Source organism: Panthera onca, chromosome C1, assembly GCF_046562875.1.
Source record: "Panthera onca isolate mPanOnc1 chromosome C1, mPanOnc1 haplotype 2, whole genome shotgun sequence".
Lineage (NCBI taxonomy): Eukaryota > Metazoa > Chordata > Mammalia > Carnivora > Felidae > Panthera > Panthera onca.
The window spans coordinates 124,413,869-124,441,493 of record NC_138346.1 but is presented as its reverse complement, the minus strand read 5'-3'; the positions used below and the strand labels follow the sequence as shown (position 1 = coordinate 124,441,493).

The 27,625-nt window shown below is 43.2% G+C and overlaps 2 protein-coding genes across 9 annotated transcripts; both read right to left on the bottom strand.

Moving 5' to 3' along the window:
* Positions 1-1,907: 1,907 nt before the first annotated feature.
* BCL2L15 (BCL2 like 15) lies at positions 1,908-15,652 on the bottom strand. Of its 4 annotated transcripts, XR_009607592.3 has the most exons (6): positions 12,424-15,652; positions 11,981-12,102; positions 8,933-9,157; positions 8,255-8,328; positions 6,008-6,100; positions 1,910-2,012 (listed from the first exon to the last, which is right to left on the bottom strand). XR_009607592.3 is itself a non-coding variant. In XM_060624792.3 (4 exons), the coding sequence occupies exons 1-4, from the start codon at positions 12,548-12,550 to the stop codon at positions 8,311-8,313; spliced, it is 492 nt and encodes a 163-aa protein (XP_060480775.1). In that variant the 5' UTR covers positions 12,551-15,648; the 3' UTR covers positions 6,418-8,310. The 4 variants fall into 4 exon arrangements, 1 of the variants encoding a protein (XP_060480775.1); XR_009607590.3 differs by lacking the exon at positions 6,008-6,100 and having other exon boundaries at positions 1,908-2,012; XR_009607591.3 differs by lacking the exons at positions 1,910-2,012; positions 6,008-6,100 and adding an exon at positions 6,418-7,800.
* A 1,091-nt stretch (positions 15,653-16,743) lies between these two features.
* Positions 16,744-27,624, bottom strand: AP4B1 (adaptor related protein complex 4 subunit beta 1). Of its 5 annotated transcripts, none has more exons than XM_060624789.2 (11): positions 27,514-27,624; positions 26,878-27,064; positions 24,940-25,164; positions 24,344-24,474; positions 23,616-23,763; positions 22,597-23,093; positions 21,252-21,335; positions 20,391-20,494; positions 19,497-19,704; positions 18,993-19,274; positions 16,744-18,732 (listed from the first exon to the last, which is right to left on the bottom strand). In XM_060624789.2, exons 2-11 carry the CDS (start codon positions 26,988-26,990, stop codon positions 18,305-18,307), a joined length of 2,220 nt encoding a protein of 739 aa, XP_060480772.1. In that variant the 5' UTR covers positions 26,991-27,064; positions 27,514-27,624; the 3' UTR covers positions 16,744-18,304. The 5 variants fall into 5 exon arrangements, with proteins under 5 accessions (XP_060480772.1, XP_060480773.1, XP_060480771.1 ...); XM_060624790.2 differs by lacking the exon at positions 27,514-27,624 and adding an exon at positions 27,447-27,496; XM_060624788.2 differs by lacking the exon at positions 27,514-27,624 and adding an exon at positions 27,271-27,410.
* Position 27,625: the final 1 nt, after the last annotated feature.

Below are 27,625 nucleotides of genomic sequence, written 5' to 3'. Positions count from 1 at the left end.
GGCCATTGTTTCAGGAAGCCACGCTGTGAGTGTGGCATTTTGTCCCTGACAGACAAGCTGTTCGAGAGAAAGCTTCCACATCTCAGCTTGCGTAAATCCTCTCCTCAGTGGGTACAAACCTACCTAAGACTGTCTCATGCGGAGTGAGAGCAACTCAAAATCAGTATATCATCTCTGTTTGAAGACAGAAGTTCCATAAAAAAAATTGTTAACAAAATTAGTCTGAAATAATCCTGAAGAAAACCGGGAAATGTGCCATTAGAACTTCCTCTATTAGCAATCTTTTCTGTTTTGGATTATTTAAACTCCCTTTAGGAAATTCGAGGCACTATTAAGCTACCTCCATTTTATTGAGCCTTGCAACAGGAAAAGAAAGGTCTTTGAGGGATTCTGCATGTGAAACAGTAGTTGTTGAGAACAGGATAGTATTCCTCAGTCCCCATCCAGCATTAAAGGAGACTTTTTTGTTGTACTAAATAATGCAATGTTTTATTTGGCTATCTTAAGACTTACAGGGGAAAAACTTTAAAAATACAAAATTGAAAATTCACAATAACTAAAACCATGTGAAAGTATGTACATGATTAAATGAAGACTAAATGGCACCGAAAAGAATGAACCGTGTGAGTGCTAGAATTAAGGATTTTTTTTTTTTTTTAAGTAGGCTTCATGGCCAACGGAGTCCAATGCAGGGCTCGAACTCACAACCCTGATCAAGACCTGAGCTCAGATCAAGAGTCAGACACTTAACCGACTGAGCCACCCAGGTGCCCCTAAGGATGCTTTGTAAAATTCTTTAAACATTATTTTACCATTTTTTAAATTAGAAAAAAGCAAAAATCCATTAATTTGTTCAACAAATTTATTGAGTACCCACTAAATGCTAAGTATTATGGTAGGGCTGGATATACGAGAGCAAACAAGCCAGAATAGAGTGAAAAAATACCCTTAAACTGGTTAATAAAGCATCTCAGGACTAAGACATGGCTGTAATTACTCATTAAAATAAAAACGTTCCAAACTAACCGGTTAATTTGCAGAGTAGCAAAGCATAACCCTAAAAGAAGAATGATTTTCTGTATTTTAACGAGTAAAAGAGATAGTTTCACAATCCCTCTGTCCCCTTAGAATGTAATTACTTCCAACAAAACTAGAACTTTACTAATTAATAAACAAAAAGATACCTAATAAAATAAGTTTTAAATCTATATTTCTCAAACTCATATTTCAGAACGATCTCTAACTTTATTCTCTTCTTAGGGAGAGCTAACATAGTGATGGCTACGAGATAAAGAAAAACTCGCTGAGTTGCCCCTCCTTTTACCCCAAATATAAAAATCTAAAAATAGCGTCTGAGCCGAACTGCAGATTTCTTTTCAAAAGCAAGCAGCAATTCTTAGGAGTCTGTTCCACACTAAAACCAAAAGATACAGAAACATCGTGAAATAACCAAACCTCAAAAACCCACTTCGCTGAAAGACCATTTCCTGAGTAGACCACTCAAGCAAACGACAAACACAACCGAAGGAGAAAACAAAAAAACTTTTATTAACAGTTTTATTTTAACAAATCTAAGCTGCTACTTAATTTTTCACACTTCCTTCTGTAGATACGGGAAGGCGACAGGAGCATCATGCTTTTTGATATAGATTCTGATGACTCATTTATATCTTGTGGGAAGATCAACAACTGGGGAGGGGGAACATGTTCTATAGCAAAGACTGGCAAATACGTAAAAGAATTGACGAATTTATGGTGAAACATTTGAACCGGTCCGGCCTAAGCCCTAAGTGAACACAACAATTCCATGAAGTGAAAGACCCATGAGCACTTTGTCAGGACCCGCCGGGGTGAGTTCTAGTGGAAAGTAAAAGTGAATGAGCACCTGAAGAAGAGCCAGGAAGGAACACCTCACTGCTGCCTCCTGTGGTTCTGCTGTTTATTCAGAAGGCGGATGACAGCACAGAGGAGTGCCCCTCGTAGTCACCTGCACTGGCAAGAGGGGAGCGTGCCTGTATTATGTCCGACATCAGCGTCACGGAGGTTGGAATTCGATGACAAAAAAAAAAAGAAAGAAAAAAAATAAACTTTAACCAAAGAGAATATCAGGGGAGATCATTAGGACAAGTATTATCAGTTAATAGGAGATACACTCAGGTTTCTCACAACATCCTTCTCTCTCTATGGGGAGGCCTGTTTTACCCTGGGGAAGCCACTTAACAATCTTTGCTTCGGTTTCACTAGGGTCATTGATTTGATACGGGCTCCGTGTAGTATCCGTGAGACACGCAGTTCTTTGTGAGCATCCTGGTGGTCACCAAGGCCTGCTTGTCATTTCTCCTCAATGTCTTGTAGATTCAACCAGTCTCTTCCATTCCCATGCTGACCCCCGCCCCCTTTTTTGCACATGTGGGTTCCATCAGCAACAGGCTCTTAGTTGTACTCCATGCTCGCGTCTCCTAGGAACCAAGCGTGGGTGAAAGCTCTTAAAACTCCACTTAAATGCTAAAGAACCCAAGTAGTTACCGATGGTCTACTGAACGCACGTCCAGATTCCTCAGCTTGGGTGGGTCCCCCCCACCCAAACTATCTAGCCACATCAACCACAGGCCTTACTCATTTTACTGCCACCTCTTTTGCTACTTCTCACCTTTCCCCTAATGTTCGCCAAGATGAAAATAAAGCTGTAAAGCCTACTCTTTTCTTCACAATGCCCGCCCCTAACTCCATCTCAGCACGACTTTCTTAGTCTGCCTCCTTTCGGTCGAAGTCTTTATTTTCAGCTGTGGAAGTTTGCTTTGTTTCTTCACAGGTTTCTTGCCTCCCACAAGTTTATTGAAAAGAGTTTATTCGAAAGAAGACACATAAGCCACCCCCTGTAGTTTTAAATGTATCAAAGGCCACGGTGGTGCTTTCCATATACATTTGCGGGACCCACAGTGCTTAACGTGCTCTTAAGCACACCTAAATTACACCTGTTGTGATCAAGCACACTACATAATGTGGTTAGGTGTTGGTGAGGGGTCCACCCTGACTTGGTTACTCTCTCTGTCAAGTACTCCAGGTCTCCTGCCTGGCACAGACCATGCCTGTCTCTGGCCAGGCACTTTTCGCTGTGCCAGGAGCAGATGGGCCTTCCCTACAGGGAGGTCCCGGAACCTGGAAAAGAGCATGTACCTGAGAGCTGCTGCCTGAGCAGCCGGGCCACTGTTATGGAAGGAATGATGCTGCCACCACTGAGGCAGAGCCCAGCTCTGTGCTGCTACAATGGCCAGGAAAAAAACGACCCCTTTATCTCCCAGAATAGACCCATTTCCCCTTCTATAAATGGACATAGTAGAGGCTGATAAAACGCCTCTGACGAGGCTTGTTGCACACATCACCCACAGCAGGAAAGTCCCCCATGCATCTCCTGGTCATGATGGCTTCTCATCGCTACAGCTTTCTGAGACCTCATCAGTCTCTTCGGTTCACCCGCTATGAACTTCATAGTCAGCTTCCAGCCATCCACGGGGAATCACGCTCTGCCTTTGGTTTCGGAAGTACAACCCTCAGGAGGCTAAAGACAACTGATAATTTGCAATTGACCCAATTTTCCTTCTATTAAAACAGAGTTGGGACTCTTGGTGAGACCTGGCATCGTGTTCAAAACGTAATCAAACTTGAAATCTTATCTTTCATTTGTTGACTCAGTATTGAGTCTATTCATTCATTCTTTTTTTTATTCATTTATTCTTTTAATGAATATTTATGAGATCCATAGGTACGCAAGAGAATGAGGAGGAGGGGGGCTACAGATGTGTACAACAAGTTGTCTTCATTCAAGGATCTTTTTCTAGTAGGGGAGGGAAGTACACAAATAACTATAACTTAAGGCCATTTGTGGGAATATGCAAACAGAATGTTGAGAAGGCAAAGGTCACTTTGTATTTGGGTTTTCTGGGTAGCCTTCATTGAGGAAGCGACCTTTGAGCTCGGTCTTGAATATGTCGAAAAGCCTGAGGAGAAGCAATATAAAACAGAGAACAGCAGGAGGAGGATAGCTTAGTGAGTGGCTCTCAGTCCGACTGGATGATTGGTCATGTAGAGAAGAGTCTTGATCCACAAGGCTAGAAAGGGCAGTTGGAGACAGACCCTGAGGGAATTTGAATGCCAGGCTAAAAAGTCAGGCTTTATTTGATGGGCGATGGAAAACTGGGGAAGGTTTTATATTTTTTTTAATAACAACTTTATTGAGGGGGTGCCTGAGTGGCTCAGTCGGTTAAGCATCCGACTTCGGCTCAGGTCATGATCTCATGGTCTGTGGGTTTGAGCCCTGTGTGGGGCTTTGTGCTGACAGCTCAGAGCCTGGAGCCTGCTTCGGATTCTGTGTCTCCCTCCGTCTCTGCCCCTCCTCCACTCGCGCTCTGTCTCCCTCTCCCTCAAAAATAATTAATAAACATTAAAAAAAAATTAAAAATATAACGACTTTACTGAGGTAGTACTGACATAGAACAAACTACACACTTCAGAGTGTGTGGCTTGAGAAGTTTGAAATGTATATACACCCAAGAAGCCATCAGTACAATTAAAACAATGAACATATCCAATCACCTTCAAAAGTTCCGCTGGAAGATCTTAAGAAAATGGCAATCAAAGCAATGTTTCTTTCCTTTCTTTTCTTTTTTTTTTTTTTTTTTGAAGAAATGGCCCCTCTGATAAATTTTTTTAAAAGTCTCATAATCTACTTCAGTAGTATGTAAAATTTCAAAATGATTATATCTGAAAATGACTCAGAAGACTAGACAAGGAAACCACAGCTTTGGTCAATCTGGTGGCCGTATTAGGACAGATGGGAATGGGCAAGCCTGGAACAGGACAATCAGATAATAGCCTAAGAGACTTTACCAAAAGTCCAGGCATGGGGTAACAAACTCTCATAGAAAGAATCCGGACAAAAAGCAAGGAATAAGTGAGAAAGACTAGGTGAGTAGGGCTGGAGGCAGGGAAAAGGGGAAACATGACTGAGGTTTTGAGCTAGCTGGACAGCAATCTGAGGCAGTATAGGGATAAAAAAGGTATATAGATACAAAGAATTGGAGCTCATGGATATGGATTTAGGAAGAAGGGAAATAAGTCCGTCAGACTTAGGAATCTTAGGAATCACACTGAGGCGAGACGTAAAGCCAGAAGATTGGCTTAAGCCAAAACTTTATGAACTGTGACAGCAGCCCCAAACTGTTCATGGTGCAGTGTTTAAAATAGTCCAGGGGTGCCTGGGTGGCTCAGTTGGTTAAGCGTCCGACTTCGGCTCAGGTCATGATCTCACAGTCCATGAGTTCGAGCCCCGCGTCGGGCTTGGTGCTGACAGCTCGGAGCCCGCAGCCTGCTCCGCGTTCTGTGTCTCCCTCTCTCTCTGCCCCTTCCCTGCTCATGCTCTGTCTCTCTATCTCTCAAAAATAAATAAATGTTTTAAAAAAATTTATAAAAAAAAAAAAAGGTGTGGAAACAAAGGCTCAGGGGAATTTGGATTACTTGCCCAATGTCACATGATTAATCTTGGTGAAACTACATTGTGAACATCAGAGACCTGAATGTATTCTTCATCTCTGGGCTACAGTGCCTTCTTCCTGCCACCCAAACACTTCAGCTCTCCCAGGAGAGGGTGCCTAGGAACGAACACAACACCTAAGCCAGTGCTGCTTCATCCATTTACTTGGTATAATCCCCAGGAGCACTGTATCCTCAGTCTCCAGATATGCTGTATACTTGGCAACAGATTCCTATTCGGATGTCTTGCTGACAGTATAGGATAAAATGGGGAGCTAGCGTAGCTAAGAGGGAAGAGAAAAGACAAAGAGGAGGCTGCTGGCTTCTGACCTTTATCGTGTATTTTTCAGCTTTACTGAGAGAGAATTGACGTTGTAACATTGTATACGTTTAAGGTGTACAGGGCAATGATTTGATACATGTATGTATTTCAAAATGATTACCACAGTAAGGTTAGTTAACACATCTGTCATCTCACCTAGTTAAACAATGTGTGTTTTGGGGCACCTGGTTGGCTCAGTTAGTGGAACATACAACTCTCAGTCTCAGGGTTGTGAGTTCAAGCCCCATGCTGGGTGTAGAAAAAAAAAATTTTTTTAATAAATACATAAACATAGGACAGATAAATAAATAAAGTGTTCTGTGTGTATGGGTGTGGTAAGAACTTTAAAAATCTACTCTTCAGCATCTTCTAAATACAGGATACAGTATTGTTAACTATAGTCACCATGATGTACATTATTCTCCCAGACCTTTCTCATCTTGTAACTGGAAATTTATACCCTTTGACCACCTTCACCCATTTCCCCCACCTCCTACCCCCTGCCCAGGGCAACCCCCAATCTGTTCTGTTTCTGTATCAATCAATTAAATTGGATTTGCTGAGAATTAGTTCAAATACATAGACACAATTTTATTTCATGAACAAAACAGCATTGGTCAGTGTGAAAATAGTGATTTCACCTAAGAAGTAAAATACCACAAAACCCACCCTGTTGAACTTACAGTAATGTAAGGGACAAAGAAGTACATCAACTGTCTTCAATTGGTAGCAAAAAAAAAGCTAATTGCTACTTAAAAGAAACATGAAATCTCATTTGGGATTACAAACCTACTGTGATTTCTCCAAGAACTGAGGAAATCACACAACTTGAAAAAGTCAAGATATAGTCCCAGCGCTACATCTTTAATTCTATGCATTGAGGGGAAACAGATAGCTGGCTGGCTGAAAGGAGGGGATGTGGTTACACTTTAGCCAAACTGTAACCAAACCATTAATGCCTCTCTTCAAAATAGATATAGCAAACCCCCCCCCCCCCAAAAAAAAAAAATAGATATAGCAATGCTTTTCTTCTTGACAGTCAGGTAAGTAGTCTGGTTTTGGGACTTAAGGAGTCTTGATGATTGCCTATGAATCTATGAGATTATTAAGGACTATTTCAAGATATTCATAACATGGATACTGTATGCCTCATTTCCAATCACTTCCAATCACTTATGGTAGGGCCAGGGAAAATATATACCCTCTACTGACTGACTACTCAGGAGTCACAGAGCTTTCTGATTTGCTAAAGTTCTCAAGAAAGTGTGGACTATGCCAGAACCAACAGAACACTCGAAAATCTAAAAAACAGAGTAATCCTATGTACAATTGTGTTTGGCAGGAATTATCAGGATTGCCACAGAATTTAAATTATTCAAGGAGAGATGTTCATTTAGCTTTAAAGCAAGGGTCTATCTACACACTTTTCTGTCAAGAGCCAGATAGTAAATATATTTTACAGGCCATATGGTATCTGCTGTAACTTCTCAACTCTGACGTTGTGGTACTAAAACAGTCATAGACAATATGTAAACAAGTGAGTGTAGCTGCAATCCAATAAAAGAATTTACAGAAAAAGGAGCAGGCAGGATATGGCCAATCCTTGCTCTAAAATGATGGGTCTCAAGTTCTGTATGTACATAAGAATCCCCTGTGGAACTGGTAGCATCCTAGGTCCCAGCCCACCCCTACAGAATCAGAATCTCTAGGGATGGGGCCTGGAAATCAGCGATTTATAAGGTCCACAAGTGGTATGTAGGCCCCTTTTTGGTTTGAAAAACACTGTGGTATGCAGCTAGTTTCATCTAAGCTGGGATGGCCCCTCTGTCCTAGATGTGGGCCAGCACTTCCTGCATCCTGTGGCAGTAAAAATGCACTCACTGTTTTATCTTTTGTCGGCCTTTCTGGTAGGAGGGCAGATGCAGAAACTGCTATTTTTTGCTTTCAACCTAAAAATGCATAAAATAATTCTGCTTTGGTGAAATTAACACAAGACTCAGGTTATGAATTCAAAAGAAATTCTCAACTTAAAGAATTGAAATCTCCCTGAAGTCCTTTAGATTGCAAAATGAGCAGACAAGATCCTTCCCAAAGGACAAGAGGAAATCTGAAGGAAGTTTACTGTGTGCTCCCTTTCCCAAAAGATCTCCAGCCAAGCCTGGCTCCGATGCTTCCAATTCCGCTCCTAACAAGTCGTTACTTTGTGTCTAGAGGTCTTTGCTTAAATGGTACCTCATTAAAACTCACATAAAAACACAAAGCACAAAATCTCTGTAGACCTCCAAGGGCTTCTCCCAACTGTAGCAATCAGTAGAAAAGAAATTATTCAGCTAAATTAGGTTCTGTTCAAAAGAAAGCAGTTTTGGATTTGGTTGTCTGCTTTAACTGCCAGAAATCAATCACCTGAGCAGTCACAGGGGCAGTGATGTTCAGGCTGGCAAACAGCTCCCACCTCTTCTTCAGCTCTCCAGATTCTCCTAGGAAGAACAATGGATAGCCTACAGTCAAAGGGATGGTTTTCAGGAGCTTCCCAAAGAAACCACGAATAGTCTGCAGATACCTTCAGGAAATGCGGCTCTCACTAAGGCTTCTGCTGATGCTGGAAATGAAGAGGAGTGCTCTACGAGAGCAGATGGTCTAATGATTCCTAAGACATGACCTTAGAATGCCTCCTCTAGACCTCGTTTTTGTTAGACAATAGGGGGATGGTTCTGAATTTCTTCAACATACATCCAAAGATGTTAGGGAGAGGAGACCCAGAAATTTACCAGGGAGCAGAGTGAAGCCAGGCTGAGATTAGCATTCTGTCACCAGTATACTTGCTAGGCAGTTATATGTAGAAAATGGGATTTAGCTTTGCAGAGTTAGTAGTCAACATTTTAGGCAAAGTGTCTCTGGAGTCCAACACCCATAGTCCTGAGCTTCTGACTGTTCCCCTTTTTACTGCTCTTTTCAGCAAAGTAGGGAGATCTGTTTTTCTACCTGGTTTCCAACTTACAAAGAATCAGGAATTGGGAGTCCCAGGTATGAGTACAAAAACAATGCAAATGCCTATCAGAGCCAGGGCCCCAACATACTTACCCAACCTCCCTGGCCCTGGACAAACTCCCGGACGGCACTGTTCCCATTGATCAGGTTTACTATGGGGATAGCCACCTGTCTTGCTATTCCAGGAGCCATGCGGGCCACACATTCAAGAAGCTTCACGGACACTGCCAGAAAGGCTCTCTCATAAACTAAGCTGGAATCCTGAGCACACCAGGCCTGGCTGAGAGATTTTACTGTGTCCTGCAGTATAGTTCCTGCCTGGGGAGAGACATGGGATATCAGTGAAGTATCGAAAAAAAAGTCTACAAGAAGCTGTAGGTGCAGGAATCCAGTAAAGCAAGTGTTTCCTATAGGAGAGAATAGCAAATGCACCACTGGTTGTATCTAAGATAATCTAAGGAGTAGAAGGCCAAACTTTTCCTATTTTATGATTTTGTTATTTATTATAATGGGTATAGAGAAAACTAAGTAGCCCATCAAACCCATGATTTCAGGTGTCATTATTTAGGATGAGCAAAATGACTGAAAGAACAACAAAATGATTTGAAAGGACAATATTAAGTACGTGATAGTACTTAATAGTCAAATTGTGAAGGTACTGCTTGAATGACTGAAGTCTGGAAAATTCTGAAGTAAAAAAAAAAAAAAAAGATTTGTTTTTTCTCTCCCTCTTTCCTTCCCCCCCCACAAAATTGATCCAAAAGTCATTAAATGGGATGGGGCGCGTGGGTGGCTTTGTCGGTTAAGCGTCGGACTTCAGCTCAGGTCATGATCTTGTAGTTTGTGAGTTTGAGCCCCACGTCCGGCTCTGTGCTGACAGCTCAGAGCCTGAAGCCTGCTTTGGATTCTGTATCTCCCTCTCTCTCTGCCCCTCTCCAGCTCATGCTCTGTCTCTCAAAAATAAATAAACGTTAAAAAAAAATTAAAAAACAAAAAAACAAAAGTTATTAGATGGGGCCAAGCAAGATGTACTGTGGTGTAGTGTAGGGGGGCCCATGGGAGTCAGAGCAGGGTGTCAGAGTCCAAACAAGTTGGGAGGGCCATCCACATGAGTACCTAGATCTTGGTTTCCAAATACCATTCTCCATTAAAACCAACCAGAGCTCCCTGGACAATGGCTGATTTCAGGCTGGGGCCTGGAAAGACAAGAGATATGTCAGAAATTAAGGAAGTACTCACAGAGCTACAGGACATGCCAAAAAGACGCAGTCCAGATTGAAAGGACTCCCACTGGCCAAAACTAGGACAATTTGAACATGCAAATAAATAATGATGGTAACAGATTACTAGGAACAGATAGGAATTCATGAGTCCATGTTGATATAAAAAATAAATACATGAAAGAGTAAAAAAAAAGAAAAAGAAAAAAAATACATGAATAGATTGAAATGTTGATGAGATACTAGATATTTACACGGCTTCAAAATACCTCCCTATGCAAATTTAACTATATTAACTGCAGTAGATATAACTGCTGTAGAGAAGCCTTGCAGACACCATCTTAAGTGATTAAGTTAACATCAGTAATGGGACAAATGAAATTTGTGCCACTTAATAGGTACGACGAGAAGAACATTGCAATACTTTTGTGATCTTACTGCAAAGGTACATATCCTGAATCTACGCAAGAGGAAGCATTGAAAAACCCCAAATTTAGGGACCTTCTACAAAATTACTGACTCATAATCTTCAAGTGTCATGGTCATGAAAAATCACGGAAAGATTGAGGAACTATTTCAGATTAAAGGATACTAAAGAGACATCACAACTAAATGTAATATCTGATTCTGGCCTAGATCTTTTTGTTGTAAGTGACATCATTGGGACAACTGGAACAATTTGAATGGAATCTGAGGATAAGATGAAAATGTGTCAGTACTAGTTTCCTGGTTTTGATGGTTTAGATCATGGTTATATATAAAAGCACAGCCTTGTTTGAAGGAAACATAGAAGTATTAGCGGATGATGGAACATCCTATCAGCCACCTACTCGCAAATGATTCAAGAGGGAAATTCTTTGTACAATATGCACAACTTTCCTATGAGTTTGGGACTGTTACAAAAAACTTTTTTTTAATTAAAAAAAAAAAAACTAAATTCATCTCTTAGCTACCTTAGGAAAGCTTTAGTGCAAGCAATTAGGAGTAACAAGTCTGGCTCTGCCTGAATAGGCGTACCATCCAAGCTATATTCAGTAAGAAGAATAAAGCACATGGTGAAGAGTGTGGTTCAAATCCTAACTTCAACACTCACGGAGTAACCTAATTTCTTGTTTCCCTATCTCTCAGTTCCCGTATCTGCTTAAATGGATATCAAGTCAGAAAATACTTATTGGGGATCTCCTGCATACAAGGTGCTATTCTAGGTTGTGTGAATACTGCAGTGAACAAAGAGGTGAGATGTTTGCTCTCACAGCATTACATGCACATGAGGAGAGGTTGCACTTATGGATAATAGTTTCTACACGACCTCATAGAGTGGTATCAGGCTTAAATGACATAAGTGCAAAGCATTTAGAATACTGTGTGGCGCGTGTTAAGTGATGAGTTAATATTACCTGCCATTATTGATATTAATCAGCAACATCTTCCAGAACATTGCCGATGGTCTTTACATCCGATACAGAATCCAAGTGCTATTGCCAATAATCATCATTCTGATGAAAAGCCAGATATGCCCTAGTGGGTTGCTGTAAGTACTTACCCCTCAGTGCAGCATACTTGTCGACTATCATTCCTGTACATAGTTTTGTTGCTGGGCCTTCTGGGGGTGGGGGAGGGGAAGACACCCACTCTCAGCAAAATAAATATTAAAACAAGTATATTAGAGACTAAAGTGCTTTACCAGGGACAAAATGCTACAGATGTGCTCTATGCCACTTAAGCACAGCTCTGATGAAAACAAATGGAAACAATGTCACTACCACTTGGGCTTTGATGAACTCCTAAAGAACTAGCAGCTGGAGAATTCCTGCTGTATCTCCTTGGATGAAGATAAGCCCCCAAATCTCTCACTAGGATATTTCTAGTCACAGTCATGTAAGAAAAGAGCATCTGAAATAGAAAAAAGCAGCAACTTCACCTGTCCCTGAATGGTTTCTGAAATGATGTTTGTGACAGAATCTTCCATTTCTCCATTGAACTGGTCACCCAACATTCGAAGGCGACCAGCAATGATGGCCACGTCAAAAGAGCTTGACTCTCCTAAGACAGAGGGAACACATTCACATTTGTTACAGAGCTTGAAGGAATGGCAACTCCCAGGAATCTGGGCAGTGGAGAAAGTTCTTGACTTTTAAGCAACATTGGGCACTGTTCTCTCCCAAGAACACCTTCAATATTCTGTCAACACCGAGAATCAGAAAATCTCCCTTCACTGAGAATATCTTTCTCTTCCATGGAGACTACTGATTTTCAGGTATTGCTGAAAGCTTAGTTTGCCTTTTGAAACTTCAGAGGAAATAAGGAAGTCTACCCAGATTCTCTCATTGATCTACAATCACCACCTCAGGCCAGGAGCCTTACCTGAATCTGTTTCATCTGCACAACGTAGGTCCCGGTTAGCAACCTGCACTGTGGGGCTCAAGAAGTCTGTGAGTAAAGAGTCCACAATGCATTGCGTTTGCTCCTCAAAAGTTCGGGGGCTCTTCATTTTAGATGGTTGCTGCAGAGTTTTGCTTCTCCACAAAACAAGCAGTTTTCAGCTCAGTAGTCAGAAATACTGGTAAGCCAGGTGTGTCTACCTCTTGTAAAGTTTCCTAAGGGGACATTTAATCCGAGAGCCTGCCCTACCAATTTCCTTCAAAACTCGCTGCTCAGAAATGTGGGACTCCTCTGGACAGCTTATACAGAACTCAGGAGACTTTTCAAAGGCTTTCAGTTCCTTTTCTCAGAACCACACCCTAGCCAGTATCTAAGATTAATTAATAACTTGTATTGTTAGCCAATTTAGGACTGAAATAGAGTTGAGGAAGAGCTTTCTTGGGCAATTTCATTTAGAAATACTTCCTGTTAGGTTCTGTGTATGGCATAAGTTAAAGAAAGAAGGTTCTGAAGTTATAATAGATAAGAATTCAACGCCTGACATATGGCATTTGTTTGCCATAATCATACATTTAACTTACTGAGTATCTTTTTTTACATGTTTATTTATTTTAAGAGAGAGAGAGAGAGAGCACACTCACACGCACACGATCAGGGGTGGGGCAGAGAGAGAGGGAGACAGAGGATCTGAAGCAGGCTCAGAAAGGGCTCTGCACTGACAGCAAAAAGCCCAGTGAGGGTCTCGAACTCACAAACCGTGAGAGCACAGCCTGAGCCAAAGTCAGTCGCTTAAACAACTGAGCCACCCAGGCACCCCAAATTGCTGAGTATCTAAGGGTAAGGAACCATACCTAGCACTAGAAATAACAGAAAAATGACAGACACAGTTCCTGTCCTCAAGGAGCTTACACTTTAGCATGTATGACAGATATTATGTGACTGATCACATAATTTCTTGTGCTTATTGAGATACGGTGTGTGATTACAATGTGCAATAGGGAATCAAACCTAGGGGGTTAGAAAGGCTTCCTTGAAGTAGTAACATCTAAGATGAGCTCTGAGGGACAAGTAGGGATTATGAGGCAAAGAAGAAAAATAAGACCATTCCAGGAGGAAATAGGATACATAAAAACTGAGAAGGTGGAAAAGAAACTTGGGCATTTGAGAAATTATGAATGGAGACAATACAAAGTATTTCACAGAGAAACTATGAGGATTAAATAAGATAATATTACATGGGATGAACCAGCAGTTTCTGAAATGTAGTAAATGTTAAAGCTCTTCCTGTTAGCCCAAGGCCTAAGGACTAGGGTAAAAGGGATCTGAGATTCACTCTCTAACAGAATTAAATAGGATTTTCCTAACAGGGTTAGATTCCATCACCGTTTTAGGAGATCTCATGATTAGACACTTACCCACAGTGACCTGCCTTCTTAATGTAGCCACACCTAGTTTTGGGCTGTGGGTGTCAGCACTCAAACCTATCAGCCCTTCAAGGGTATTCTGATTGGTAGACTGATAGGAGATTCAAGCATAAACAGTGAGTCAGTTGTTCAGAATGAAAGTTCTCCTTGCAAAATACTAAGAGCCAGTCATCTGTTTTCTTTTCTTTTTTTTATTTAATGTTTATTTATTTATTTTGAGAGGGGGTGGAGCAGAGGGAGGAGAGAGAGAGAATCCCAAGCAGGCTCTCGGCTGTCAGCACTGAGCCCTACTTGGGGCTCAAACCCATGAGCCCACGAGATCATGACCTGAGTTGAAATCAAGAGTTGGACACTCAGCCGACAGAGTCACCCAGGAGGCCCTGCACTAGAAACACAAATTATGTTTTTGTCCTCTGTCGCTAGGGCTGAAACTTCAGTTTCTACTAAGTAAGATTGAGACTTCTAAGAAGGTCCTTCAGAGAGAATCCTGAGCCAACCTCTTTTCACACTAGAGCCAGCCACTGAAAATTTAAGGATTCCAACAAATTAATTTGGCATACTTCCAAAATAACATAAAGAAAACAAAAAAAGGGTTTATAAGATACCATCCAGCTGGTGTTAAATAGCTTACCCAAGGTAAGTGGCATCAGTAGGTGGCAGAATAGAAATTTAAAGCCAAGTCCTGTCTTACCTCAAATAATAAACCTTTCCCACAGTAATTCATTTCACAACTGATATGCTTATGGGCAAATACCATCTCTGGAATCTAATCTTTGCATGATCTTATCTATCCTTTGCATTATCTTGCATAATCAATGTCATAAGGCTACAGAAATGGAGAATATCCTCTCCTGGACAAGGGTGTGGTGAAGTTTCCTGCTCTGTGCATTTCTCCTTGAGCCTTTATTGTAGCACCTTCCCAAAGAATCATCCCATCCCTTCTCCCACTGCCCACCTACCCTTGACTGTTGCACTTCAAATACTGTACTCCCAGTTAGTACTGAAAAATGAGGCCAGAAATTTTTCACATCACTTGCTTCTTTTGTGCTCTGGCCACAACATTTTACATCCCTCTCTCAAAAGCCTCATCACCTTTTATCATGGGCTCAAGTCCAGGATCTTGTCATCTGTACCAGGTCTGCGTGTGAATGAGGATCCTTGAGTGCAGCTCCTCTCAACGTGTAAATCTATTAACTAAGAAAATCCGTCATTTGCCTCCCCTCCCCCAAACACCCAATATATGAGAAAGGGATAGAATTATTGTACCAGAACTCCCATTCGAAAAGGGGGTTGGGGGAAATGGGGGCATTTAAGAGCCACTAATCCATGGCAATAAAATTATGGTCAGGAACTACACAAATGATTGCCTCTGCAATGTTCTAAAGCACCATGGTCATCAGAGGGCACCCATTCCATGCGTTACATATACTACTTCCCAACCAAGGCAGACATCAGACGACCATTTTTCTAAAAGCACAATATCAACTACCCTCAAGGATTTAAAAAATATGCATCTACTTATGTATCACATCATCACATGTGTCACATATGTCTGCCAAGGCTAGAGAGAGCTCCTAGAGAGAAGAAATATAATTAACTCCATGGTATATTTAAGCTTTAGTCATTTTGCTTGTAAATTAGCAAACCTAGGCTACAGTTAGACATCGTTTCTTCACTGAGATTTTAAAATTACACTTTCTCAGAAACAAGTTTCATCTTCTATTCTGCCCCACACATTACAGAAAAGCAACCAAGTAGGACTTGACCTTTTATTTATTTTCTAAATTAAATATTTATTTATTTATTTGGGGGTGGGGGGAGAGAGAGAGAGAGAATGCATGTGTGCACAGCGGAGGGGCAGAGAGAGGGAAAGAGAGAATTCCAAGCAGGCTCTGCACTGAAAGCACAGAGCTCAATGCAGGGCTCAAACTCACGATCCCATGAGATCATGACCTGAGTCCAAGTCAGACACTTAACCAACTGAGCCACCCAGGCACCCCAGGACTTAATTTTTTAAAAGTTCCAATATCTGGGATCGTTTTCGTAACATTTACTCAATTGCTGAGCCATACCTACTTTTTTTTAGATCAATATTTCAATTATAGTCTGTAATTTTTTAAAAAGTCAATTTATCCAATCTCTACATCCTGTTCCCTTGCACTTTAAATGGACAGCACTTTACACTTTGATTTTATTTCTTTTAGTACCCAAAGAACATTCACATTTTATGCATTTTTTTAAATTTTAGTGTTTTATTGATTAAAAAAAAATTTTTTTAATGTTTATTTTTGAGACAGAGGGAGACAGAGTGCGAGTGGGGGAGGGGCAGAGAGAGAGGGAGAAACAGAATCCAGAGCAGGCTCCAGACTCTGAGCTGTCAGCACAGAGCCCAGTGCAGGGCTCAAACTCACAAACTGTGAGATCATGACCTGAGCTGAAGTCAGACACCTAACGGACTGAGCCACCCAGGGGCCCCAAACATTCATGTTTTAACCAAACAAGTCAAACTATGGAAAATGCAATTCTGAAGCTGTTCTGATCACTCTACATCTAATCCCTGGGGATCCATGATCTAGATCAGTCATTCTCAATGGGGGGTGATTTTGTCCCCCCAAGGCACCTTTGGCAATGTCTGCAGATATTTTTGTTACAACTAGGGGTTCTATTGGCATCTAGTGGGTATAGACCAAAGATGCCGCTAACAATCATCCTACAGGACACGGGAAAACCCTCCACAATAAAGAATTATCTGGCCCCAAATGTCAATTTTGAGAAATCCCAGTCTAGATAGACTTCCATTATGATTGTGTTTGATTGATACAATATAACAAAACACACTTCAAACACCAATCCCAAAATATCATCAGAATCTAATTACTTACAGCCACTCATTCAATAAACATTTATTGAGTAATCACCATGTGGCCAACTATGGAGGTAGAAGGAAAGAAAATCACTGTCCTGGGAAATTGTCCAGGGGGAAACAATGCACAAACCCCAGGCCCTTGCCAGAAAATTCAACACTGTCTGTTATATACTCTTCTTATTAAGAGCCTAGTTGAGAGAAGTGAGGGGTGAAAAAAAATTTTTTAAGGTATGCAGTCCATTTATGTATCTAGGTTGAAGAAGTCATTGAATTAAGCTAGATGATATTTGGATCATGTTATCTTACGTCCTTGAAGAAATGCCCTAAGTTCCATGTTAAAGTTACATTCTCTTTCACTGAAGAACACTGTTAAGTCATGACAAACCCATTGCTAACTTCCCATAACAATTTTGTACCTACCACTCAGTGCTACCCATGTGAAACTATGTGTAAATTTCTCTTAGAAATTAATATTGGAGGGTTTCTTCTTCTCTGATGACAACTATATAACTACTTCTCTTCAGCCTGACTACTAAATCACTTACAGAGCTACATTGGAGACTCCTCTCTACCAAGTATGTAGGCCCTTAAGCCTGAACATTTGTGTACCTCCCCATCTCTAACCAAGCCGGGCTTAAGAGGTATTTCTACTTTCCCTGTTGTAGATCCTCTGGTTGTCTATAATTTACTGGTTATTTGTACTTTAAATCATTTTATTACATCTGCTCTTGCCATAAGTTGCCTCGATTAATGTATAAAATGTGGGTAGGTATGAATAAAATTAAAAGCAAGGAAGAGTGACAGAAAACAGTTACAACAGTAGCAGGGGGACACATGCACTGGAAGCCTTGGCAGCTTGAACAGGATCCATAATGAAGGCAGTGAGGGTCACAGAACACTTCCTGAAAGAGCTCATGACTGAGCAGAACACTGACAGACAGACTAGATTTCACTTAAAGAAAGAAGATAGGAGGGTAAGGAAATGTTCTAGCTAAGAAATAAAAGCAAGTACCAAAGCACAGAGGTGAGAGAGCGCCTTGTGCATTCAAGGAATGCAAGTGGTTTGCTTTGGCAAGAACAGCGTCTGGGCAAGCAGTGAGATATGACGCGGCAGAGGTACTCTGGATACTGCACTAAGGACTTTGAACTCTGGCCTTAAAAAGCACGATTAGGAATATGAGGCCAGTGAGGAATTTATTGCAGTAACACAGGGAAGAAAAGATGACCTCCACAAACGATGACTTCACCAGTTTCCATAGACTTCAGGCATCTTTAATGAGTACGACAATCCCTAAAACGGATTAGAAAAGAATCCAAATCCTATCCTTAGCCTGTTCCCATCCCCTTACCAACATTAACCTTTTCAACATCACCTGGAAAAATGGGGTCATCCACCAATAGGTATGAGAGGAATAAGCCAACAGTCTTTGGACAAAACCATAAGAATCCTGATTCTGAGATTACCCATTCTCCATTGCATTGGATATCATCTGGACTTACAGGCAACTCTAATAAGAAAAACTAGGAACTCTGATAGCTGTTCATCTCACTTAGGACAGGCAGCAAGAATCTGTTATGATTTTATGTCTCCAATTGTTCCAAACACAGTTTCTAATACAGAAATAAAACTATTCAGCGTCTCGGTCCTCGGCTCATTTTGTTTCACAGAGATCTGCATTTCCGAGTTCTCGGACTCCAACAGCAGTTCTGTTAGGAACAGACACCCAGTGTCATCCTGAGCACTGAGATAGGCTTTCCACGGATGAGCCCCAGCCCTGCTCATTGCGATGGTCTGGATGTTCACTACTTGTAGGGCCATCTGGAGAGTGTCAGGATGGACTGCTCCCCGCCAAGGGAACACCTGCTGATGAGCAACTTTCAGGCTAAACCAAGTTTTCTCAAAATACTCAGCAGTAAGCTGGCAATTGGGGACTAGCACGAGGGCTCCAGAATCAGGGAGTTCTTGTACCCTCTCCTTGTTCTCTTCAGGAATCAGGGGACCTAAAAGAGTCAGAAAGCTTCTGTAAGAGATCTTCTTAATCTATAGGAACTATGTTTTCTATCTAGATTTCCAAAAATACACAATGTGACTTTTATCTTTGGATACATCGTTAAAATCACCAACGAGGAACTTCTTTCTTGCTCACAAAGACTTCAATTCAGGCAACAGTCTGAGATATAGCTAGTACCCTACTTTCTACCAGTCATTACAAAAGATAAAGAGTTTTCATGATAAGATCTAAAGTAAGGACTATTTTTACCTGAGGTGGCAAAGGACGCAGTGTCAGGAAGCTCTGGGCCCCGACGCTCTGCCCCCTGGTATTTAGAGATGGTTGCCCAGCGGGCTTTGCCATAGACTGGCACCAGCGTGTTGAAGTCTGAGGCCCAGCTATTCACAGGTCTTTCTGCCTGATCTTCCAAAAGTCCAAGAGAAGGGTCAGATTTAGGGCTACAGAGGATCCGCTTCACTTCATCAATGCCGGCTAAGAGAAGGCGGTAATAGAAGAGACCTCGGTCTCGTACTGCCATATTCTTTTCTTCCTCTGAGGTAAGATAAGAGACCGAGTTAGTTACAAACAAAAACCAAAACACTCTTTCTACCCTGTGCCAACCACAACGGGGAAAACAAAAGGAAGGAGGGAGGAAGCCCCAGAAAATCATTAACATTGTCTTCTTGGGCACCAGACATGACTCACCCAACAGTGTAAGCTGTGAGGGTATTTACCATCTGACACGGCAAGTGCGACTCCCTCGGAAGAGCCTACCTATGCAGTAATGTAACAGGCGCCCCAGCGCGTCCTGGCACTCGGCGGGCCGGGAGAGGAAAAGGCGCAGCAGCGCAGTGAGCAGCTCCATCGTCACGGCTGGAAACGTCTCTGACTTCACATTCTCCACGAAGTCTTCCAACACATAGGGAGCATTGGGAATTCTCTCCCCATGGACACCAAGGAGCCAAATAAGGGCCTGTTTCCCCTAGGGAATGAAGGGGTAAGAGCAGGTGCTCAACATTCGGCTGTCTGAAACACAGTGGCAGGTTCGACTTCCCACCCCCGCCCAATGGCAGCGGAAAAAGCATAATCCTACATTTACTTCAACTCGCACTGCATCGATCCTCCACCCAACACCACTCTTTACAACAAATACGAACAAAATGCTACCACACGAAAGGAGACTCAAGACTCTCATAGCCCGTGTTGGTTAGGTAATAAGGCTTTTTCAGTTAGGGGGCCTCCGCCCCAGTCTAGGGTTTAATGTATCGGTGGAAGCTACTGAAACACTCCTCTAACCACTTCATGAAAGTGGTAATTGACCTAGAGTGCAAATCAAAGTAGGTAGGCCTGTGGTGAGGCCCAAATATCTGTTAATTCCACAAATGATTCTGATTCTCATTCCAGCTGAAAACTCCATTGTCTAAGCCTCTGACTCAAAACTGTTCAAGAGAACGATGATATTAAAGCATCTGTAATAAAAACCATAGATCAATCTCCAGTTTTTATCTCTTCTATCCTATCTATACCCAAAAGAGAATCTGAGGTGGCAGTCAATTCTAAGGATAGCCACATTCAGACTGGGTAGAAAGAAGAATTAGATTCCATTTCACAGAGCAGGGTCCCAAGCATTCCCCTTCTGCCTGTTAGTAAAGGAGAATTACCATCTACCTCGCTATCTTGAATGTTCTCCTCACAGCCGGGCAGGGCCTGACACACAGCTTCCGTACACTGAGGACACAACCAAACCAGGTCTCGGAAAGTTTGCACCACCACTACAACACAGCTCAGGATACAAGAGCACAGGATTAGAGGCTCCACGCAGGAAGGAATCTTAAGAGAAGTCACATATTCAGACTAGTTTGCTAGATGAAGTTCGGTAAAATGGGTGTTGGAGGGGTGGTCAACGATTATCTGAGAAATGTCTGACACGGGCAATAATTTCTTACGAGTGCTGCTCCTTTTGGATCGCTAGGAGGCTAAATGAGCTAACATGTGCAAAAGCGCTTGGTAAAATGTAAAGCAAATGTGGGGTCATGTTCAATGATATTCTGAAGACGGTGTAAATGGAGCCACCAGTGTTGGAACTAGGGTGAGGCAAACAAGGTGCTGGGGGTGTAAAATTTAAGAAAACATGCAGGGTTAGCACTTGCACGAACCTGAGAGTGAGTGCCTCTTTAAATGTTTGCATCCTGGGTACCTTGCTTCCCTCACCCCAGTCCCAGCCCTGGAAGCCACTGCTGCCATAAAGCAGTAAGAGGGTAAAGCTGGGGAATTAACAAGCACAGCATCCTAGAACCCTTCATTATGTACAGAACAGCCTTGTAGAGTCATGGCAACCTGAAAACCCCCTACCTGTTAGATCTATGGACCCTATGCTTCTCTGATGGCAACAGACGATATAACACAAAGAAAAGTTTAAACCTCTATGTTACTGAACAACAAGCATTTTTGGGGGGCAACTACTACAGGGCAAGCAATTGACAAAAAAAAGCAAAACAAAAAAATGCTCAAAGGGTAGCCAGCCATTACCTGTGGTAATGTGCTCTTGTCGAAGCCCCAGCAACTCTGTTAGAATCTGCACACACTGATCTGTGTAGGTCCTGGCGATACCACCTACAGAGGAACAGAAAGCACAGAAAAGTGGTAAGTCACATACCAGCACCTCGTTCTAAAATAATTTCCCACCAGCCAAACATAAGAGGACCAAAGATACTTTATTTATTTATTTATTTATTTATTTATTTATTTTTTCAACCTTTTTTTATTTATTTTTGGGACAGAGAGAGACAGAGCATGAACGGGGGAGGGGCAGAGAGAGAGGGAGACACAGAATTGGAAACAGGCTCCAGGCTCCGAGCCATTAGCCCAGAGCCTGACGCGGGGCTCGAACTCACGGACCGCGAGATCGTGACCTGGCTGAAGTCGGACGCTTAACCGACTGCACCACCCAGGCGCCCCCAAAGATACTTAAAAAAAAAAAAAAAAAATCACACCTTGCTTGATCTTCCCAAGTTTGGTAAAAATGATTTTTCCATCGAACAACGTTGAAAACTTTCAGTAACAGAGGTATTCACGTGGCAGCCAGACACGAGGCCATGGCTTGGTACAGCACAGCTGCACAGGAGTGTCCCTGCTGGGAACCCTCGACAGTAGTCTCCTGACTGCAGGAGTTCTACGATCTCCTCTTTGTTCCCTCCTCTTGCCCCTAAAAATAACCAATCTTTATTCTCATAGGGACGGTTCCTTCTCCTCTTCCGCTTGAAGCCCTCCAACAAAACGTAGTTCCCCAGCTGCTTTCATTCTGTGAGTCATTCTGGCTTTTTGAATTCCACACAGAGTAGTATGAAAAAGCCTGTGATATTTAGGATTCATTCTGCGCCGCTCTGCACTGAGCACGATACACAGCCCATAGTAGAAGCTCAATAGACAAATGGTCAATTGACACAGGACGTTGAGTCTGGAGAGCTGGGTTCCAGTCGCACTTCAGGAACTACGTGACCTTCTGGCAATAACCTTCTTGTGCCTGAGTTTCTTCATTTCTAAAATGAAGCGATAACCCTTGTCCACTTTTCCTGACTGCCTCCCAAGACCGTGCTAAGATGATATATGGGAAAGCATTCTGGACAGCAATGTAAATTTTAAGTACTATAGTCTGAGTTACCTGTAGCCTCTATTCTGGCAGATACGGCAACACCAGTGTTGACGAAAACACCCCCCCCCCCACCCCCCCACTCCTTCTGTGGTCACTGACTCCCAGTTCTTTGGTGCATGGTACTTTGCCTCTGCCGCAAGATTCGTTCCTGTTTATTCCCTATGGTTCCACAGCTTTCTGGCTGGCCCGAGCGCTCAAAAAGGAAAAGCGGCAGACACCTACCTATGGCAAAGATGGCAGCCTGGGCAAAGTCGGCTGACACATCGGTACAGTAGCCCCGGAGCTCCTCTAGCACCTGCTGCACGTTCTCATCGTTCACCAGCTCACACAGCACCTCCACCTTCTGCAGCTTGATGTAGTGCGGCTCCGAGTAAGAGCAAAAAAACTTTTTGTAGTGGCTGCTAAAGTGACCCGGCAGACTATGCAAGATCTGACGCACGTGACAGAGGGCAGCAAAGCAGAGCTCGCGGCTCTCTGAAGAACAGGCGGCCAGCAAAGGTCCCTTGACTTGCACAAGCACGTCGGTTTGTACGTGGGGGAATTTTTTTGCCAAGATCAGAAAGAGTTTCGTGGCTCCCATCACCACACCTGGGCTACTGCTCTTGAGAAAGCTATCCAACAGATTGAGAATGTCAAACAGCTCCTCCTCACTGCGGGGTTCGTAGCGTAGCAGAAAGTTCAATACTTCAGCCTGGCCCCATTGGTCCAGTTTTGGCATTCTGTCCAAAAAAGGAAAGCACTATTTTAGCAACCAAATGAGGACCATCTCCGTGCAACTGTCACCTGTTCATCAAAACAAGGAGAGAATTCTTGAAAACAGATTGTGCCATAACAGAATTATTCTTTTTAGGTACTATTTAAAGTGGACACAAAACAGGCTTTAAATTCCAAGAGGAGTTCACAGTACACATTCTCACTCATCTAAGGCCAAAGACCGTGATTGCTATACCTAGATCCAGATTCTTTAAGACAACAAAAATGGCTTAGTTTGGGGGACATAATGATCGTAGAGGAAGACAGAACCTATTTCCACAGGATATTTCTGCCATCTCTCTATATGACCAAAAGAAACTAAGACAAATAAAAGAATATTCTCTCAATAAAATATGAGGAAACTAATAGCTACTGTTAATTTTACTACTCTATAGAAGTTGTTCAAGACGTCCCCTTAATCCAACGTATCAAGACCCCACTAGGATGCAGATCTCATCATAACAAAAAGAGGACTGAGGCATCCAAACCGATTTAAGAGATGGTGGGCGATGGGCTTGTTGATGACAACACCTCCTTCCTGTCTCAGAATTTCCTCTAGAGACCTCAGGCAGTTCACAACCACAATTGGATCCTGGTCACGCAGCAAACTGTATAATTCATTTACCAGAGCACCGTCTATAAAAGAGCATAAAGATCTCAGATAAAGAACAGTTTCAGAGTCACAGGAATAGAACCAGGACAATAGCTCCAGGCAGATAAAGCTGAACTTCTCTGCTACAAAAATAACAAAGGCAATAATAAAATGCAAAGCACAAAAAAAAGCCATCCCCAGACTGTTCTAAGTAGCTAATGCAAAGGATCTCACCTGGGCTCCAAAGAAAAGACTTCTCCAATCTCAGAAAATACCAAGCCAGCCTTTCTACTTAGAGACACATACAGGGGTACCTGCGTGGCTCAGTCGGTTAGGCATCTGACTGACTCTTGATCTCAGCTTAGGCCGTGATCCCATGGTTTATGGGATTGAGCCCTGAGTTGGTGCAGAGCCTGCTTAGGATTCTTTCTCCCTCGCTCTCTGCCCCTCCCCCACTCATTCTCACTCTCTCACAATAAATAAATAAACCTTAAAGAAAAAAAGAGAAACAAGTACACAGCCACATTACGATTTCCTACCAAAGCCACGTGACCTTTTCCAAAGTCAAACATATAATGGAGACACAAAAAAATATGAATCATGATGGATTACACTGAAACTTACCCACTTCCGAGTCTCCGTGAAGATTATGCATCTTGGCACAACCAAGGACTGCCACCCTCCTGACATATGAAGCCTTATCTCGCAGACCATTGAGAATAGGCTGTTGGATGTATTCCTGCACACCAGGCATCCTAAGCAACACATCCTGGAGTCAGCCAGATCCTAAAACACTAGTTTTGACATAATTCAGGCCCTATGCCCTTAACACAGAAGGTTTGGTAAATGTTTGAATGTACATCTATCATGTCATAAAAAATTAGAGAAAGCCACTGGCCAAACTTAAAAAGTCATACTTGACTTTTCATTTGGAATAACACTGCATGGGCAACAAAACTATATGTCTACATAACTGTTTAGAAATCTTTAACCAAAAGCACGAACTATCTCAGCAAGAGTGAGGATGGAAAACTCCCTTTAAGGAAACCATAGGACATAGTTTTTCAAGCCTAAGCAATGGCTGAAAACCTGAGTTCAGGTTACAACTGCATGTTCCCCATGATTAAGAAGCTCAGATAAATTATCATCGTTAAAAACCTGCCCCATGATCTCCCGAATACATCAACCACTGATAAACAGTCCTGGAAGAGGGTACTCACCTGAGACTACACATGCTCCGTAATGCCAGCCCCCGCACCATTGGATTGGGATCCGAACAGTCTTTGCACAGCGTATTAATGGCCAAGAGAGCCAGATCTGGTTTCAGGGGGGCATATGTACACATGTACAGATAAACCAACTTCTTCTGAACAATATCTACGGTGGCACTGGCCTTCACCATTTCCATGAAAACACCAGACATGTCCAAGCCCTGAGTCATGTGCCTAAAACCAACACACATAGCAGGAAGAAGTAAAATACATAATCCCCAGCCTATAATAAAAGGTGTTTTACCTATACACATCCCGGTTATCCAACTAGATTATGAGGAAAGCAACCAGGTCTACGTTGTCTATCACATTGCACAATACTTCACACGATAGGCCTACAATACATTTTCTTCTATTCATTCAAGAAATAGTTATTGAATCCCTGGAACATTCCAGTGAAATTCAGCTTCTACATTCCAGGGATATGCTCTGGGGTCATAATTTTGAAAAAAGCATGGTCTCAGATCTCTAGCAACTCAAACCGTATTAAGGAGCAAGACAAAAACACCACTAATTACAATACGGTCGGTAAGTATTAACACAGAAGTAACAGACAAGGTGCAGTGGGGGATCAGAGGTCTAATACTGCCAAGAAACCATAAAATGTTTCCACAGAAGTAACACTTTAGTTGAACGAGCTGGAATGTCAGGCAGGTGTAGTAGACAGGTAATGATAGATGCTATAAGGCACATAGGCATCAGCAAGAATGCTACATTCTTTTGAGAGTCTGCGAGTAGTTGCGTTAGGGTGTTCTTTGGGTACTGTAAGAAATGTGGACTTTATTCTGTAGATCAGTTTCTCAAACTATGGTTTCCTACAGGAGTCAGATGGGGTGTCTGTTTAAAACGCATATTCCTGGGTTCCATCCCACCCTACTGAAAGCAGCATTACTGGACTGGATGAAAACTTTGATTTTTCTTTTTCTTTCTTTCTTTTTTTTTTTTTTTTAAAGCACTGCAAGGGACTGTTGTGCATACTAAGTTTGTGAACCACAATTGCAGGCCAAGAGTTATATACATTCAAATTCATGTTAGAAAAATTCTACTTGAAATGAGGCAAGGTAACCTATTAGCAAGCTACTGCAATTGCTTTGGTAATAAAACCAGAAGAACAGGACCAATAAAAAATAAATACACAAAAATTCGTTAAAAAGAGGATGGATGGGGAGCTTGGGGGGCTCAGTCGATTCAGCTTCGACTTCATCTCAGGTCATGATCTCACGGTTTGAGTTCCAGCTCCAGCTCCGCGTGGGGCTCTGTGCTGAGGGCTCAGAGCCAGGAGCCTGCTTCGGATTCTGTGTTTCCCCCTCTCTCTACCCCTCCCCCGCTCACGCTCTGTTTCTCCCTCTCCCAAAAATAAACACTAAAATTTTTTTTTAAAAAATAGAATAAAAGAGGATGGATATTTAGAACTGTGTATCCATACCATCTGACTTGAGAAGTGAAAATCGGGCCTCATCAAGACTGAGTCCCTCCCTTGGTCAGCTGGATGGTGACATTCATCAACCCAAACATAAGTGGAAGAGCAGGTTTGGGGAGAGGGGAAGGATGTAAGGTGCTATTTTGCAGGTCTTTGAAGAAATGTCCAAGTGGGAATGCCAAGCAGCAGGATATGTGGGTCTGAAGATACAAAGGGGTTTCTGTACTAGATTCTATAGATCTGGGGGGGGGGGGGGGGGCAGCAGTGTAAGTTCAAAACATGGGCGTAACCACCCCGCAGAGTAAACGAAGTCAAGGAAGTCCCACAAAGGGAGGCTGCGATGGCCATGCAGAGAAGCAGGAAGCCCAAATCCTAGCCTTCCCTGAGTTCATTCACTCTTTGGGAGCGGCCGGGGGTGGAGGGCCGGGATGGGGGCTGCCACGGGGAGTTCGGGCGGTAGGGGATACCTAATCACTCGCTGGATGACATTCCGGTAGCGCAGCCTATCCGCCTGAATGTGAGGGTTACACAGAGCTTTCTTCAGCTCCTTCACCACGTCCTCGGAGCCAAGGTACGGCATCGTCCACAGTCGCGGGGCAGTCCCCGCACACCCCTAGGTAACTCGCCGGCTCCTCCCAGCCCTGACGTGGGAACCTGGGTAAAGCAAAGGTCAGTCAGCGGCGACGCGAAAGGCGTGATCTCGCCCCAGCCTCGGCTTCCCCGGGGCCGGGGCCGGAGCCCAGGCCCCAGCACACTCTCACCAAGCCTCTCCGCGCCCCGGCGAGCCCCGAACAAGGCTCTGTGGTTCCTGCCCGGGACCTGCAGGCCGGATCGCGGCGCCCCGACACCTCTCCCGCTACCTCGAAGCCCTCCGCCCCATTTCCAGCCGGGCCGCCGACAGTCTGCAGACCCCTCCCTCTCCAGTTCCAGCCCTTCTTGCGCCTCCGCGCGGTTGCCGCCAAGGATAGGCCCAGTCAAGCTTTCTGCGGAAGTCCCGCCTCCTTGAGGCCGACCGCGCACAGCAGCTGCCACTCACCTTCTCGCGGCCAGCGCCTAGCGTCGCCCGGACGCCTACCTTAGGGCGCCCTTCCCCCACCTCTCACCTCCAGGCGCAGCCGCGCGGCTCCCTCTGGTGGAGGCGCTGCGGGCCGTCGGAAATCGGCTGCTTCGGCCTGTCTCCGCCCAGCAGCGCGCGCTTTGAGCGCCCGGCCTTGG

Excerpts from the sequence above, each read along its gene's own strand:
- BCL2L15 (XM_060624792.3), bottom strand. The coding sequence starts at position 12,550 with ATGAAGAGCCCCCGAACTTTTGAGGAGCAAACGCAATGCATTGTGGAC. Across the intron at positions 12,103-12,423 it reads TGCAGATGAAACAGATTCAG|GAGAGTCAAGCTCTTTTGAC; the intron begins GTAAGGCTCCTG and ends CCTCTGTCTTAG. Across the intron at positions 9,158-11,980 it reads CAGAAACCATTCAGGGACAG|GCAGGAACTATACTGCAGGA; the intron begins GTGAAGTTGCTG and ends GTCTCTCCCCAG.
- AP4B1 (XM_060624789.2), bottom strand. The coding sequence starts at position 26,990 with ATGCCGTACCTTGGCTCCGAGGACGTGGTGAAGGAGCTGAAGAAAGCT. Across the intron at positions 20,495-21,251 it reads ACAAGAGCACATTACCACAG|TGGTGGTGCAAACTTTCCGA; the intron begins GTAATGGCTGGC and ends GCTGTGTTGTAG. Across the intron at positions 19,705-20,390 it reads AGAACATTCAAGATAGCGAG|GGGAAACAGGCCCTTATTTG; the intron begins GTAGATGGTAAT and ends TTCATTCCCTAG.